The 15064-nt window shown below is 40.6% G+C and overlaps 1 protein-coding gene across 1 annotated transcript; it reads right to left on the reverse strand.

Annotated features, from left to right (window-relative positions):
- Window positions 1-2914: 2914 nt before the first annotated feature.
- On the reverse strand, window positions 2915-11294 carry LOC110077359 (survival motor neuron protein 1). Its single transcript, XM_020790318.3, has 9 exons — window positions 11104-11294; window positions 10445-10516; window positions 9030-9155; window positions 7397-7597; window positions 6022-6168; window positions 5798-5866; window positions 5278-5391; window positions 4645-4705; window positions 2915-4277 (listed from the first exon to the last, which is right to left on the reverse strand). The coding sequence occupies exons 1-8, from the start codon at window positions 11155-11157 to the stop codon at window positions 4649-4651; spliced, it is 840 nt and encodes a 279-aa protein (XP_020645977.3). The 5' UTR covers window positions 11158-11294; the 3' UTR covers window positions 2915-4277; window positions 4645-4648.
- Window positions 11295-15064: the final 3770 nt, after the last annotated feature.

A 15064-nucleotide genomic window follows, 5' to 3' on the forward strand; every position in this document is an offset into this window, starting at 1 on the left:
AATAAGATTTTTGTCCTTTCCTTTTTGCCTTTCATCTATTCAGTTTCTTAAATTAGGAAATTCAATTGATCCCACTTTCTCTTTCGCCTTCCTGCAAGTGAAAGAATTTTCAGCTTTATTGCTGGGAAGGCACATGGATCATTTCTAAAGCAACTCGCTGGGTGACAATCTAAACAGGGAGTCCTAAAGAAAAACTATTATTTTCCAGTGTTGCAATATCTGTGTATTCTCAGACTGTAACTTAAGTTTTCATCATCAGCTCCACTCTTAAGTAATATTTGTGCAGGCAATATTTTTTTGGTGGGGGGGAGGCTAATTTAAATCCTTGAATCTAGTTGCCTGCAGCAAAGTTATGCCAAGTGAGCAGTTTCCTGATTATACTGTGCATAATAAATATTAAAACTACAGTAATAATTAGGAAAAGAAATCTACGTTCTTTCCCTCTACTGTTTTGTTATGTTACCAACGATGATTTTGTTTTGGGGTTTTTTTACTGACAGTATCTTACATCTCATTTTAAGTTGAATTCATCACTGTGTCACAGCCCACCACAGTACTGTATTCATACCTACATATTCCCTGCCTTGCCTTTTTTCCTGCTAGCTTGTTATTTTGTACCCTGAAGCCTCAGCACTGTGAGATGATCCCCAAGGACAATGAATATACTGTTTATCTCATGTTAATGTCACAAAGGTTGACAGAGCTTCCTTTGGCAACAGCAGTGGAGTTTTTCTTCCAGTGCAAAAGGAAAATGCAGCACTGGCTCCAGTCAGAATTTGGCCTATGGGGGTGGGGCAAGTAAAGCCTCCCCTCCTCTCCTCGGTCTGGGATTGTTGTCTGTTCTTACACCTTGCTTGCTGCTTATGCCATTCCAATTGAAATAAGGGTTATAAAAATACTTTGCAAGCAGACGCTTGCTTGAGGCCACTTCAACTTAGCCAAGCAAAAAGGACAGAGAAACGTGATAACAGTTCGCACTCATATTGCACATTTTGGCAATGAAGGCAGAGCTCTCCTAATCATGCAGAATTTCAAACTACCAGTTAGTTACCCACTCATTTAACATGTAAAATAATGGGGGGGGGCTTAGGTTTTTTCCCCCTGCAGGACACTGGCTAAGCAGGTTGTCTGGGCCAACTGTTTGGACATACCAACATTCAACCAGGTTAAAACCAGCTTTCGAATCATTCATCTCACTATTTCTGGAGCTGCTTGCAAGCTTTTTCTGAGCCCCACCGCTCTTTGTGAGGTATATAGTCTGAGTGAGAGAGACTGGTTGAGACACCCCGAGGGTACCACTTCTATGGGGCAGGAATTCCCATCCACTGGCAGCACAAAAAACTTCTGAAATCTGCCTGGTTTTTACTAATTTGAGCCATGTATGGATGTGTAAGTAATTTCAAAAGCCCAAGATTTCTCCATAAATCACCATTTGCCCAGCTGTATTTTTGTATAACGGATGGCTTTTCACCATTTTAAAATTTGTCAGTCCAACACAAGCGGCAACTGTAATTGCTCACTCGCTAGAATTTATCATAGTACAGTATAATAATGAACTGCCACTAGGGGGGATTGCGTGCATAAGAAATAAAGCTAAGCACTTTCCCCAAGATCTTTGTGTGCAGATTTTCTTCAAGTGGTGTAATTCCCTTACAAACTTATCTATCTATGCACCTTGACAGCCCCTGGACTGCCCCTTCCTTACTGTCTTCTTATTTAGCTGCAATTTCCATTCTGGCTAGAGGGAAAGTGAGGAGTGTTCTGGCCAACACATGATGCTTTCAACCACTTTGATGGCAAATACATGCAGCTATTGCTTCCGGAAAAGAAACCATCTGCATATTGGGATCATCTTCAGTCCTGCTAGTAATCTAATGGTGCTTCCTGAGGGGAAGGATCAGCCAACAGGGTGCTGTTGATCCCCAGAGACAACCGTGTTCAGTCCTCCTGTTCTTCAGGGAGGCGACTTCTGTGCCCCCACCCCCACCCCATACTGGAATGTGAGAGTAAGGTAACTTTACTTTTCAGTCTTAAAAGTGTTAATATGCAAATACAGTTATACCATGCCAACTGACTATTGCTTAGGTTTTCACATAAATCATGTATCAGTCCTTTATACTCACCATCAGATATGTTCCTATGGACTAAATCTATGTCTGTTACTTGTTACGGGAAAGAAGTTCCTTCCTTCTCCACTGGTTACCTACAGAGATATCCATATGATGAAAGGAGATCCTATTCAAGCAAGCTATACAGAGAGAAGTGAGTCAGGTTTTGGATTTGAACTCACCTTTCCCCAGAGATGTGTTGACAGTCCTATACAGTGGGGTCTTGACTTAAGAATGGCTTGAGTTAAGAACATTTTGACTTAAGAACCACTCTCATAGGAAAATATTGACTTGACTTACATACTTAGATTTGAGTTAAAAACTGAAAAAAAAACCACGTGGGAGGCAGGGAAAGTGCAAAATGTGAACTTTCAGTTAACTGTTGGCCAGTGAAAAGGGTGCCTGTCTGCTTCCTCACTCCTCCCAGCATTTAGAGAGTGGATTGGGAGACAGTCTTCAGACTGCCTGATACTGTACTGCCTGGACTGTATTTTCCCTGCCTTCCCTGAACCTTTCTTGACCTAAGAAAAAAAGAAACAAAATATTCCCCCTCTAGTGGTCGAAGGCGGAATAGCAGCTTCCCATTAGTTTCTATGGACGGAAAAGAGCAGATACGGATCAAATGGTTTTCAATGCATTCCTATGGGAAATGCAGATTTGACCTGAGAACTTTTTGACTTGAGAACCGCCTTCCAATACGGATTAAGTTCTCAAGTCAAGACCCCACTGTACATCTAGGGCAGTACACACCATTTAGAAGAACACAAGTTTTGAATTGCATATAGAACCAAAATAAGGAATCACACTTTAAAAAAATATTTTATTTTTAAACTACTAGGAATAGGGTAGAGAATACAAAAGGTAAAAGGAAGTGGAAGGGATGGGAAAAGGGTTTTAAGAATAGGAGAGCACAGAATATACAAACATCCAATCTATTCATATTAGTTATACAATCATCCAATCTATTAATTTTCAATAAAGAATCAACTTTCTGCTTTTTTTTAACTGTTTGGTTACCCTCTATCAGCTTACATTTATGTTTTAGTTAAAATCTAAGTTATTCCAACACTATCAGGCAACCAAGACCAATTGTAAAATACATCCCCTCTTTCAATTTCCTTCTATCTTGGATATACATTCAGCACTCCTGAAAAAGTGCCAATTTCTATCACTTTCCATATTTTCTCAGTACAGTTCTCGTTTCCGTGACTCTGTTTTCTTCCAGTTTTTGGAAGACAGGGATAGATCCAGGACAGTAATCCGATTTTTAACATCACATTTTCTGACTGTTGTAGCTAAATAGCTCACAGGGTAACTCTTAACCCCATCTATGTTACCTGGCACCGCACTCAATAAAAGCAGTTCTGGAGTTAGCACAGTTTCCTTTAACTGTTGTTTGATACCTGATGATTCCTCTTTCATCAAATCTTCCATCTGGCTGAGACTCTCATTTACCTGCTGAAATCCTGTTATTAATATCATTTGCATGGTAACCTGCCATTCTTTATCTGGCAGGAACCAGACTTTCAACACCCTTCTGTATGTGCAGTTCCCATCCCAACAGAGAATGTGCATACAATGGCTGCCACTGCATTACTATGTCAGCTCTGTATTGCAACAGACTAAAAGGGCTGTCCTTGGCCCTCATAAACCAAGAGCTAAGGGAGGCAATGTTTTATAATTAGATTACTTTGTAAACTGCAAAAAATTAAACAGAAAATTCAGTTGGAAAAAAAATTATTTTATTGACCAATATTTCAAAGCAGCTGAGTGTTGGGATTGCTGAATGACTACACTTCTGGATCGGCAGTGTCTATGTTCAGGTCGTCACAACATCCACAGCTACAAAGAGATACACATCAGTGTCAGCATCTTCACATTGTGGGGCTGTGACTGAAGATACTTGACGTCTCGGAAAATCGCCTTAAGGACCGGTGCTAACATATCACATGAAGATCAATAGTTCAGTTAGGCCAGAATATGTCTCTAGTGAAGTATGATCCACAAGAAAAAGGCAGGCTTAGCCAGTCAGTAATCTTGCTGTCTGTGAAAATACCACTGCTGACTTGTGTATCAATAGTTCATTTTGCCATAGCTTATCCATTCAGTAATCTGATACCAGTGAAAGCTTTGCTGACCAATGTAGAGGGGACAGGAAGTTTTCTAAACCTAGATTTAAAGAGACCATATATGAAAACAAATTCACCATGGTTTATATATTAGCTTGATCCAAGACTATTTATATACATAACAATTCAAGTAAAAATCTGATAATCAGTCACTTCTCCTTCGCGTGTACTCAAAATGCATAAAACCATTTATCAGTGAAAAAACAAGGCTTCCCTCCCCTCCTTGCAACAAACTTGGGACACTATTCATTATTATTTTTCATAAGCTTACAGGAAAACACCACGTGGCATGCTCTCTCTCTCTTCTCCCTCCAAGCAATGCTAGGTCCAAAGACTCAGTTTCAGGATCAATCAATTACAGCCTGCCCTCTACTACAGTTTAAAAAATAACAAAATGCAGCACTTACAGTGTTACTTAGAGTGGGTACGCCTCCCTGAGGCAGCTTCCATTCGGCTCTGCTTTAAACCCTGTGCAATAGAGGATACAGAAAGGACTGTAACTTCATGCCAACTTGTTTTGCAGCCTTTTATGCTACTAGAGACCAAAATCAAGGTTATAGTGAAACCTAGCCATTCATATTTCTGAAGGTAATAGCAGCAATGAGAAATACCACATATTTGCTTATCACAGAATACATCAGTTGGGACTCCGTACAGTTAAAGCTGAAAAGAAAACACAGTGTCAACTTTCTCTAGGCTCCAAATGTGAAAATATGCCAGCTACAGTGCTTAATATTTTGTTAAGAGCGATCCGAATGAGATTAATTTCAGCCTTAGCTCTGTTGTTTCTTTTCCTGAATCCACAAATTATGAAACAGTATTTTGCCACAAATGGCAAATTAATTTGATTTTTAAATTTAGATTGGCCAAAATCCTCTTATGTACTTATGCCGGTGTAATGCAAAGACTATAAATTATGGAGACAAATTGCTTCAAGTCACATTATCAAATGCTCAGACTATTTAAGCAGTGGAATTAGTGGGTCAGACAAGCAACATTTCTGTAAAGTGTGGGTAGGCAGGCAGGGATGTGTATCTTACCAGATAGTAGCCTGTATGATAACCACTCATATACCAGGCTATCAACATACTTCCCAATGCTTCATCATCATCAGGAGAATCTTGACTAAGAAGTGGAGGCGGTGGTGGTATCAACTAGGAAAATAAAAAAACACACAACTAAACTGTATTGGCTAACTTTTTTCCTCAGAAAATTCAGAAACAAATTGAAGTTATAAGAACCAATATAAAGATATTCACGTATTAGTTAACTATTCATAACTTCCAAAAATTCTCAAAGAAATGAATTCCTGTCATAAGATTATGCAATCTATAATGCGGTAATTTACTCCAGAGCTGACAAAGTTATCTCAGCCATCACTATAAATTTTTAAAACAATTTATAATATAAAACTCGCTACACTACAGGCATACAAATTGTAGAATATTCAATAGTGCAAGCTGACCTACAATCTCAAATGATACAATATGGGTTGTCAACATACTTGTCTGTGTCAGTGACAGCATACTTTGTGTTACCACACTGTTTATTATCACTCACCGGTGGTCCTGGTGGAAATGGTGGAGGCCAACCTAAGAAAGGTGGAGGTCCACTGAACTTCATTCCAGTCTACATGGGCATAGTTTAAAATGCAATAAGAAAATGTTTTAATGCACTAACAACGCGTAAGTTGAAAATGCAAAATGTATTCAACAGAACCCTCACTAAAAATGTGTACCTTGGAGTAATCAATAAATACAGTATATACCACAATGAAGGCTTACCCTGCCAGAACCCAGTACTGGAGGTGGTGGGGGTGGTGGAGGAAAGTGGGAATTCCATTGTGCTGTTTTTTTAGGATTGTGTTTGCTACCAGGTGACTGGAAGGAGAGGTCACTTTCATCTGTTGAATATAGAGTCTCATTTTCATTCTAGAAAAACAATCGTAGTCAGGAATATGCAACAGATATTTCTGAAGTTACATCTACAACACACAACAGAGAAAATCTCAAACTCTTCTTGATGAGACATGCAAAAACAACTGCCCTCCTTCTAAAGGTAACTAGAGATCTTATCAATTGACTATAAAATCTTGTTTCCCAGAGCTTTTTATGATCCCTCCCATGTTATTGAAATTCAGAAATTTTGTCCCATCTCATATGGACCTGCCTTTTCAGGAATTCATAATCAATATTTGCTGTTGATACCTGTCCTGCTCTTCTATTCTTCCTTTCCTTTATTTTAAAAAATACCACATTAAAAACACACACATGCTAGCCAGAATACTGTTGGTTGATTGCTGCCTGTATTTGCTGCATGCCAGTCACATGAATTTATGCACAACAAGTGGGTACTTGTTAACTAGTGACAATTAACCACTGTGATTTATGCCAATGCATCTAATACCGGCATAACTAACCAGTGGGATTCTGGAACAAAGATCCCATCAAGCAAATAAACAGGGTTCAAGAATATTCTTACGAAGCTGAATTAGTAACCTGCTGTTGATTGACTTACATGCAGAAGGCACAAGATGAAATTCAACTTCCGAAGAAATAACTAGAATTCCAAACTGCATTAAAGCATTGTATGCTCAATTCTACTATGCTGAGATGCATTTCCTATAACCAAGGTTAGGATTTAACACAGGGTTGTCCGGAAAATAAAAGTTTGAAGGAGGGAAAATAATTGAAAATCACTCAAGTAAAGATGTAAGAAACAAAATAATAGGTGAAATGCTATTGTTTGGTGTACTAAGTTGCACTAGAGTAGGCCCATTAAATCTGTGGGGAATTTGGTGAGTCAACTCCTACACTAGTTCTTCATTCAAATAGGCCTATGCTAAAGCCGTAACTAAGTAGGACCATTTGAATCAACAGAACATAGGAAGGGTTGACTCAACAAATCCCCATTGATCAACAACAATGCAACTTACTACACTAAGCAATGAGATTTCAGCCATTGTTTTGATTATTTAATTTGTTTTACTGATTATTTTAATTGTTTTATTATTTAATTTGATGTTATTTCCTAATATTTTCAGGCTGGTCTGAGCCCCAAAAAGGAACTAAATGATGATTGTACTAATTTCTTCTAAGTTTCATTTCTTACAGGCTACTAGCTCTGCGAGATCTAGACACACATTTTAGTCACCCTCACCTCAGCAGTGCTTCTCTCTTCGTTTGTTCCCTCGTCATCCACTGGTGGTAGAAGATCGGAAAGGTTTTGCTCTTCACTATTTCCATATCCAGTATAGACAACTACACAAGTCCCCTTCTTTCGGTTAATTGAGGTAACAGTTGCTTGGTACACATTACCATCTTCGGACCAGACTGCACTGCATGTGTCATTAACTCTCCACTGCAATAGAAGAAAAAAGTTCTCCTTCACCCCAACAGCTAAATATTATTTCCTTCTGCACAAATGCATGTAATACGGCATGGTTTATCCTGCAGACATTCTGAGCAGTCAACATATTACTGGATGAGGCACAGGCTGGTATAGTGAAAGCCAATGAACTGAAGGTGAGCTTTGACCAAAAAAAAAAAGAAAAAAAAAAAAGACGTATTGGCTAAAATCTTGCTGCACTGCCATGCAAACAGAAAACAATCTAACTGGCAATTGGAGAGTTCCTGCTGGAATTCTGGGGCTCATGGATGCCCACTGGTTTAGTGCATGCTCTAGAATCCCAGCCAGGACTAGGTAAATTGCAAGCTAGCACCAAATGCTATTTGCCTTTTGCATGTGCAACAAATCAACCAGATTTTAGCCACAATTTTTAATGTTCTGTTTAAGGAGTTGGTGTTCTATCTTTCTGCCTATAGTTATCCCCCTCCTAGTTCTTGTAGCACTCAGCTACCAAGATTTAAGCTGTTATGCTAGTGTACAAATCTAGATTTTAAACATTAGCATAACAGCCAGCTTAAATCTTTTTACTAGTATCTTTTACTAGTCCTGGCAGGTTCGTCAGGTATATTTCTGAAAAAGGAGTCCAGCCAAGGTGACTTAAATTTCAAGGGGACTAGCCTTGAAACATGTGCAAGCTTCATCTAACATATAGGCTGCCAGATGTTTAACTAATATTGCCAGGGTTCTTCAAATCATTCAAATTTTAAAAGAACGGTGTTATTTTTATTTGCTTTCAGTCACAATTCAAGCTGCTCTACCTGAAACATTTATTTTTTAAAGCAGGAAGTAATATAAAGCCTTTGAATGGCCAATTGTGTCCTCTGAGACCATTTAATGTCCAAACACTATGGAGTTTGTATGTTTGAGTGTCTTGGTAAACCACTAAGAGTTGGGGGTAGGCAGAAATAGCCCCTGTATCCACCAAAGCTGTCCGTTTCAGTTTTAAACAAATAAAATGAAATAAATTGCTAACTCCCTCAAAATTGTTTAGCTATTTATATCACATCACTTTTTAATGTGTGAATCAGTTTTAAGTCTACATTCTTTTATCATTTCTCTTTAAAACAGTTCTTGAAATAGTCAGTTTGAAAATAGTAGATCCAAGATGGGTAGCTCTCCAGACGTTTCTGCAAACATCTAATTAAAACTGGCCCATCTCAAGAACTAGGAACTTAACCAATAACACAGCAGAGATCTCTATAAATACTAGTCTTTTTAGCGTCCTCTAATATTTAATACAAAGCAGGAATTTGATGACTGATTATTTTAGCTTCTGTTCTTTCATTTTATGTCCGAAAGCAACTCTAGTTTTGAAAGGACAATAAACCTCAATATCACAAGTGAAATGAAAAAAGTGATCTGAAAGAAAATATTCCAACATTACCTGCTTTTGTGGTGCAGAATTACATTTTTTTCTACTCTTGTTCTTTTTATTATTTTTTCTTTTTGTCCCAGCATTTTGCTCAGTTTTATCCACAGGTTCTGAACAGTCCCCATTCTTCAAAGCGTTCTATTAGAGAAAACAGAGATATTAACAAGTTGGACTTCAGATTTTTAACCACCTTCACTTCTTGAATCCTGATACCACCATCGCTTTATATCTTATTACAGTACTACACTAACAAATGTGCAAGTATTGCATTTGTATAATTTGAAATAAAGATGCATTGCATCCAATTTGATAAACCATGATTTGATAAACCAGGGGCTGGAAACAATTGCTGTGAGTCTGTGGAGGGGGAGCCCTCTGCAGAAAGGGGCAGCGTTGCACATGCAGCTGCACACCTTATAGTGAACCTTGTCTACTACTTAAGGATGGACCCTACAACACGCATTTCAAAAAGTTTTGAGGAATAAATACTGATTTTATAAAGTCTTTCCCTTCCTTCTAAATGTTTTATCAGATGTGTTAGTCTTTTCATGTGCAAACTGCTCTTCATTTACTTAGGAATGTTTGGTTCTTCCAATATTTTACTTACTATCAATCTCTAATATAGAAGAAATAAAAATCCTTCTTTTTTATCAGAGGATTGCACAATTACAATGTAACGATACTTTCCTACAATTGAATCTTTAGATATCTTAATAAAAAAGCAATCTAACCAAAGGCTTTGTTATTGAGGCTATTAATTTGATTCCTGGCATAACGGGAATAGGAATACTTTTCCAAAAATTCTTGACACGTCTAGCAGTTACTAGGTAGGTAGATACTTTGTTAGGCAACACCAAACAGTACATTCCATTGAGAGCAAAAAGTTTATTTCTGAGTACAGATGCACAGAATTCTACTGTGAATTCATTGGCAGCATTACAGAGTTGATACTATTTTGAGAAAATTGCTCTTAGGCCATGTGGACATAAAGAAATCAGATGAAGCATGAAGTCAAATTAAACAGATTATGATTTAAGGGGCATATTTTAATTGATATATCCCAGGGCCTTGCTCGGCCCACGTTAAATATAAAAAGGAAAATGCCTTTGACCATATCCACAGTGTTCTTCCTACAATGGCCAACTTTTCGTGGCATCTACAAGGCCAGGTAGATGAAAACTTCATCAAGTGAAGTCTTCCTTGTTGCTTTATTTCTGTTCTAGGAAAAAGTATACCTGTGGATCTTTTAACATCTTGTGGTGCTCTATTTAGTATATAGAGCCCAAACAACCAGCCCTCTTTTTTTTCTTCTAACCCCCTTAATTTTGGCATTCTATCCAAGGGTAAGAAATATAGCGAACTCCACACATTTGGGCTCACATTTTTGTACTGTTTAGGACCATTCGGTTTCCTCGCGCGTGTTTTACCTTGAAGGATGCGACTGCTTTATCGTAAGCTTTTATGAGTGCTGTATCGTCCCATATATCAGAATCGTCGCTCTGTGGAGAAGGAAGAGAATGAAACACAGGTTTCTTCTTTTCTTTTTAAAGTTAAAACCAATGGGCGCTAGAGCACAGTAACCAATGCTATGGATTACACGGGCTTCTTCGGCACCTCAATAACGTTTGGAGTACAGATTAAGGTCAGGAGAGACCCAAACCACTAACGAGGCTGCCCCCCAGGTTGGGAAGGGCACATGGAATTGATTTACGCTAATTTTTAACGGTAAACTCTGACTACAGCTACTTCGACAACTTTTGCAGAGTTCCGTCAGTTTCGGGCACAGTTCGGCCCGTATCCAGTGCGGACGATTCGAGGAGAAACAAACAGAGCAAGGGGCCACGCGACTGCTCGCATCATCCGCAGCTTCACGGAAGACCCGAAGCTCCTCACACCGGAGACCCACCATCCCTCGGGTCTTCCCCGGCGTTCTGGTCCGAGAGGTTCGGCTACGGCTCCGAACAAAGGACTCGGGAGCTCCGGCAACGAGAGAACCCGCTCCCGGGAAGGGGAAAACGGCCGCGTTTCGCCAGCCCTCCCGGCACCGATCCCCACGGCGGGGAAGAAAGGCCCGACTCAGGCGTACCTGTCCGGTCCCGCGCCTGAAGAGCACCCCTTCCTCGTCGCCGCGGGAAGCCATGAGGGCCGCCGGGCGAGAGCCAGGAACTGAAGGAGGCGGAAGGAAGGAAGGAAGGAAGGAAGGAAGGGGAGGGCCCCGCGGGACCCGTCTGAGGCTCACCGCCGCTCCCGGATCAGCCGGACAGGGAGGGGCGCCCGGCGGCGGCTTCCGCCAGCGCGCCCGCCTTCTCGGCGCGTCCTTGGCGAGGTTTCCTTACCGCCCCCTATCGGCGCGGCGGTCCTTCCCTTGCTCTGCTCTGACGTGGCTTCTTCCTCGCCCTTTCTCGGTGCAGAGTCTGGAATGCCCTCGGCTCCCTATGCTTGGAGTCTCTCTCCCGCCCTCCTTCCCTCCCCCCTTTCGTCCTTCTTCGTTAATGTTCACCGCTCTGTATGCGTCACAAATTTATTTTTTGCGAACACTACGTGGCAAAAATGAAGACACGGTTAAAGGGAGAAGGGTCTTGCTGGGTCACAGCGCCCGTGCAAGCCGGCCGGCCCCTTGCTTCTTCACCGGGCGAGATGGCCCTCGACGGGGAGGCGCCGCCACTCGCCCGCCCTCCTGCCGCAGGCGCCGGTATTCAGAGACTGTCCTCCCTGGCCCCAAAGCGTGTCTCGTCCTTGCCGCCCGCCCGACACGGGCTGACCTACTACTACTACCATTATTTCTCACACCTGTGGGCAGGTTGGCTGGGGCTGATGGGAATGCGCGTGCGTCAACAGCTGGAGGGTCTCGGATTCCCCAGCTGGTTTAGGTAGTTGCCGTCTCTTAGTTTCATCGGCTCTTCTATCATCGGCTCTTCTATAGGAATGCTGGCAAAACCGCCTGCTCGGGAAAACTGCAGATGGCCGTTTTCAAGCTACACCGATCGATTTTTATCTCAAGTTTTACCCGTTTTGAGCAAAGAATGAACTATTGGTGCCGACTGACATTTCCCCTCATTTCAGTGGTCGAATAGACCAGATAGGCGGGATATAAATCAAATAAATAAATTCAGTGCGGAAACATCACCATTCTTGTAGTTTATTCTGTGTCTGGTCCTATGATAAATACATCTTTACAATATTCCTTCACAAAGGTTTTTTTTTTAATTACTGTTGGCAAAAACTGATGAAAGAATCCTTGCAGCACGGTTGCTCTTTATTAGTGGGACCCACAGCCAGCCATTTTAAGGGTCCCTCTGCCTCTGCTCTACACTCAATATGCAAGTTTGGAAAACTCAGCAGTGGCCAGAGGATTGGAAAAGATCAGTCTACATCCCAATCCCAAAGAAAGGCAGTGCCAAAGAATGCTCCAACTACCGTACAATTGCACTCATTTCACACACTAGCAAGGTTATGCTCAAAATCCTACAAAGTGGGCTTCAGCAGTATGTGGACCAAGAACTCCCAGAAGTACAAGCTGGATTTTGAAGGGACAGAGGAGCTAGAGACAAAATTGCTAACATGCACTGGATTACGGAGAAAGCCAGAGTTCCAGAAAAACATATACTTCTGCATCATTGACTAAGCAAAAGCCTTTTGACTGTGTGGACCACAGCAAACTACAAGTTCTTAAAGAAATGGGAGTGCCTGACCATCTTATCTCCTGAGAAACCTATACGTGGGACAGGAAGCAACTGGATATGGAACAACTGATTGGTTCACAGTTGGGAAAGGAGTACGACAAAGCTGTACATTGTCTCCCTGCTTATTTAATTTATATGCAGAATACATCTTGTGAAAGGCTGGACTGGAGAAATCCCAAACTGGAATTAAGATTGCCAGGAGAAATAACAACCTCCAATATGCAGATGATACCACTCTGATGGCAGAAAGTGAGGAGGAATTATGGAACCTTGTAATGAGGTTGAAACAGGAGAGCGCAAAAAATGGTCTGAAGCTCAAGATCAGGGCCTCTGGCCCCATCATCTCCTGGCAAACAAAAGTGGAAGATATAAAGGCAGTGACAGATTTTACTTTCTTGGTATCCATGATCACTGCAGACGGTGACAGCAGCCACGAAATTTAAAATATGCCTGCTTCTTGGGAGGAAAGCGATGACAAACCGAGACAGCATCTTAAAAAGCAAACATCACCTTGCCAACAAAGGTCCACAAAATCAAAGCTATGGTTTTTCCAGTAGCGATGTATGGTAGTGAGAGCTGGACCATAAAGGCGGCTGACTGCTGAAGAATTGATGCTTTTGAATTGTGGTGCTGGAGGAGACTCAAGAGAAGACAGAAGGGCCTGGCGTGCTCTGGTCCATGGGGTCATGAAGAGTTGGACACAACTAAATGACAACTGCCTCTGCTACTTAGTAAGCATGCTTTAGGAAGTAGACAGAAATTTAGCTCTTTTAAATAAAGCCAGATGTTTCAGTAGTTTCCCTGGATGGAAAGTAGCAATGTTTACCAAGGTATTACTTTTTAAAATCTAATGGTTTTAGAACTGCCAAGCTAGAAGGGACTCTATGGATCATGAAGTCCAGCCCTTGTTCAGAAGGCACAGTAGGGGATCGAACTCCCAACCTCTGGGTATCCAAGCATGAGAAAATTCTACTATATTTTATTTGTCCAGGAAAAAGTCATGCTAATATGAGTGGGGGGGACTTCACTCTAAGAAGTTAAAGAAAGGCTTCCTTTAGTAATTACAAATTCTAATATTTCCCTTTGAGTTTCTATTGTTTGCCTGTATGCCTCTGCTTCTTTCTACTAGTGCAGATCAAATGTAATTTGTATAAGGTCAACCCTCTTAACCATATTTCACTGCCATACTTACACACTTCCTGCTACATATTTTCAATTTCATCTTTGCTATTCACTTGCAGTAAGATTTACTCCAAAAGACTACATAGGTGTGTGAGAAACAGTACTGTTTTAGAATTGTATACAAGACAAACACAACCTGCTCTGGTGGGGAAGTAAATTTTTGAGTGTCAGAATTGTGGGCATACAAACAGTAAGTTGTGGCTTTTGTGCCCTATTAACAAACTTCATAGAATTATCTTGAACATGGACAGATAACATCTCATAAACTGTGACCACTTACCATCCCAGCTGATGTTCATGGAACTGCACTCCAAAAGGTACTGGTAGGAACTATATCAAGGCATTTTAGTTGTCTTTAATAATGATTTGATCTAACATCTAGTATTTTCACCAGCACAAATCTCATGCACATGACTACAATTAATGCTTTAATGCACTAAACTTATGTTTAAAATTTGGCTCTGTATGTTTACAACTCAATACAGTGAAACCTATAAAGATTAGTTTGAAAAATTGCAGAATTTCTAACATTTTTCAAAGGAAAGCCAGTTCAATGCAACATTCCAGCCCTGAGAATCTAAATCAGCCTTGTCCTTTTCTGTGACACCCTTAATTGAAATTTAGCTAGAGTACACTTGACAGTCAACTCTCTTATGCTAACACATTTTAAGCAGTATTCAAACTCCAACTTGTCACCTTTTAAAAATTTTTAGTGTCATGGATTCTTTTTTTTAGATTTTCCAAGCACAGCTAACAGACAATAGCAGGTGGGTTTCTGGTTGTAAAAAATTTTCACGTTTTACCTGAATGTTCTTGCCTGAAAAATTCCACATTTGGGAGTTTCCTGTATGTAGCTTTATAACAAATCTGCATAGGCAACTGTATTTCATTGTTTGTTTTTAACTGTCTTTGAGCATTCTGAAAATGAGTCAAGGTAACCCTGACCATCTTTCTCCTAAAGCTGCCCTTTGAAAAACTATTGGCAGAACACAGAACTTGATATTATCACTGGTACACTGGCTTTTGTTCTTTTCTGCTTCTCAAAGCACAACAATGAAAGCTAATTACAGTAAGACTTGTGTATCATTGGAGTTAGTATCTGGAGTTGCCACTGCTGCAACCCAGTCTGCAGTGCACACTCACCTCCTTCTCTTGCACCCCACAAGTAGCAAAATGGGTTTG

Source organism: Pogona vitticeps, chromosome 2, assembly GCF_051106095.1.
Source record: "Pogona vitticeps strain Pit_001003342236 chromosome 2, PviZW2.1, whole genome shotgun sequence".
Taxonomy (NCBI): Eukaryota; Metazoa; Chordata; class Lepidosauria; order Squamata; family Agamidae; genus Pogona; species Pogona vitticeps.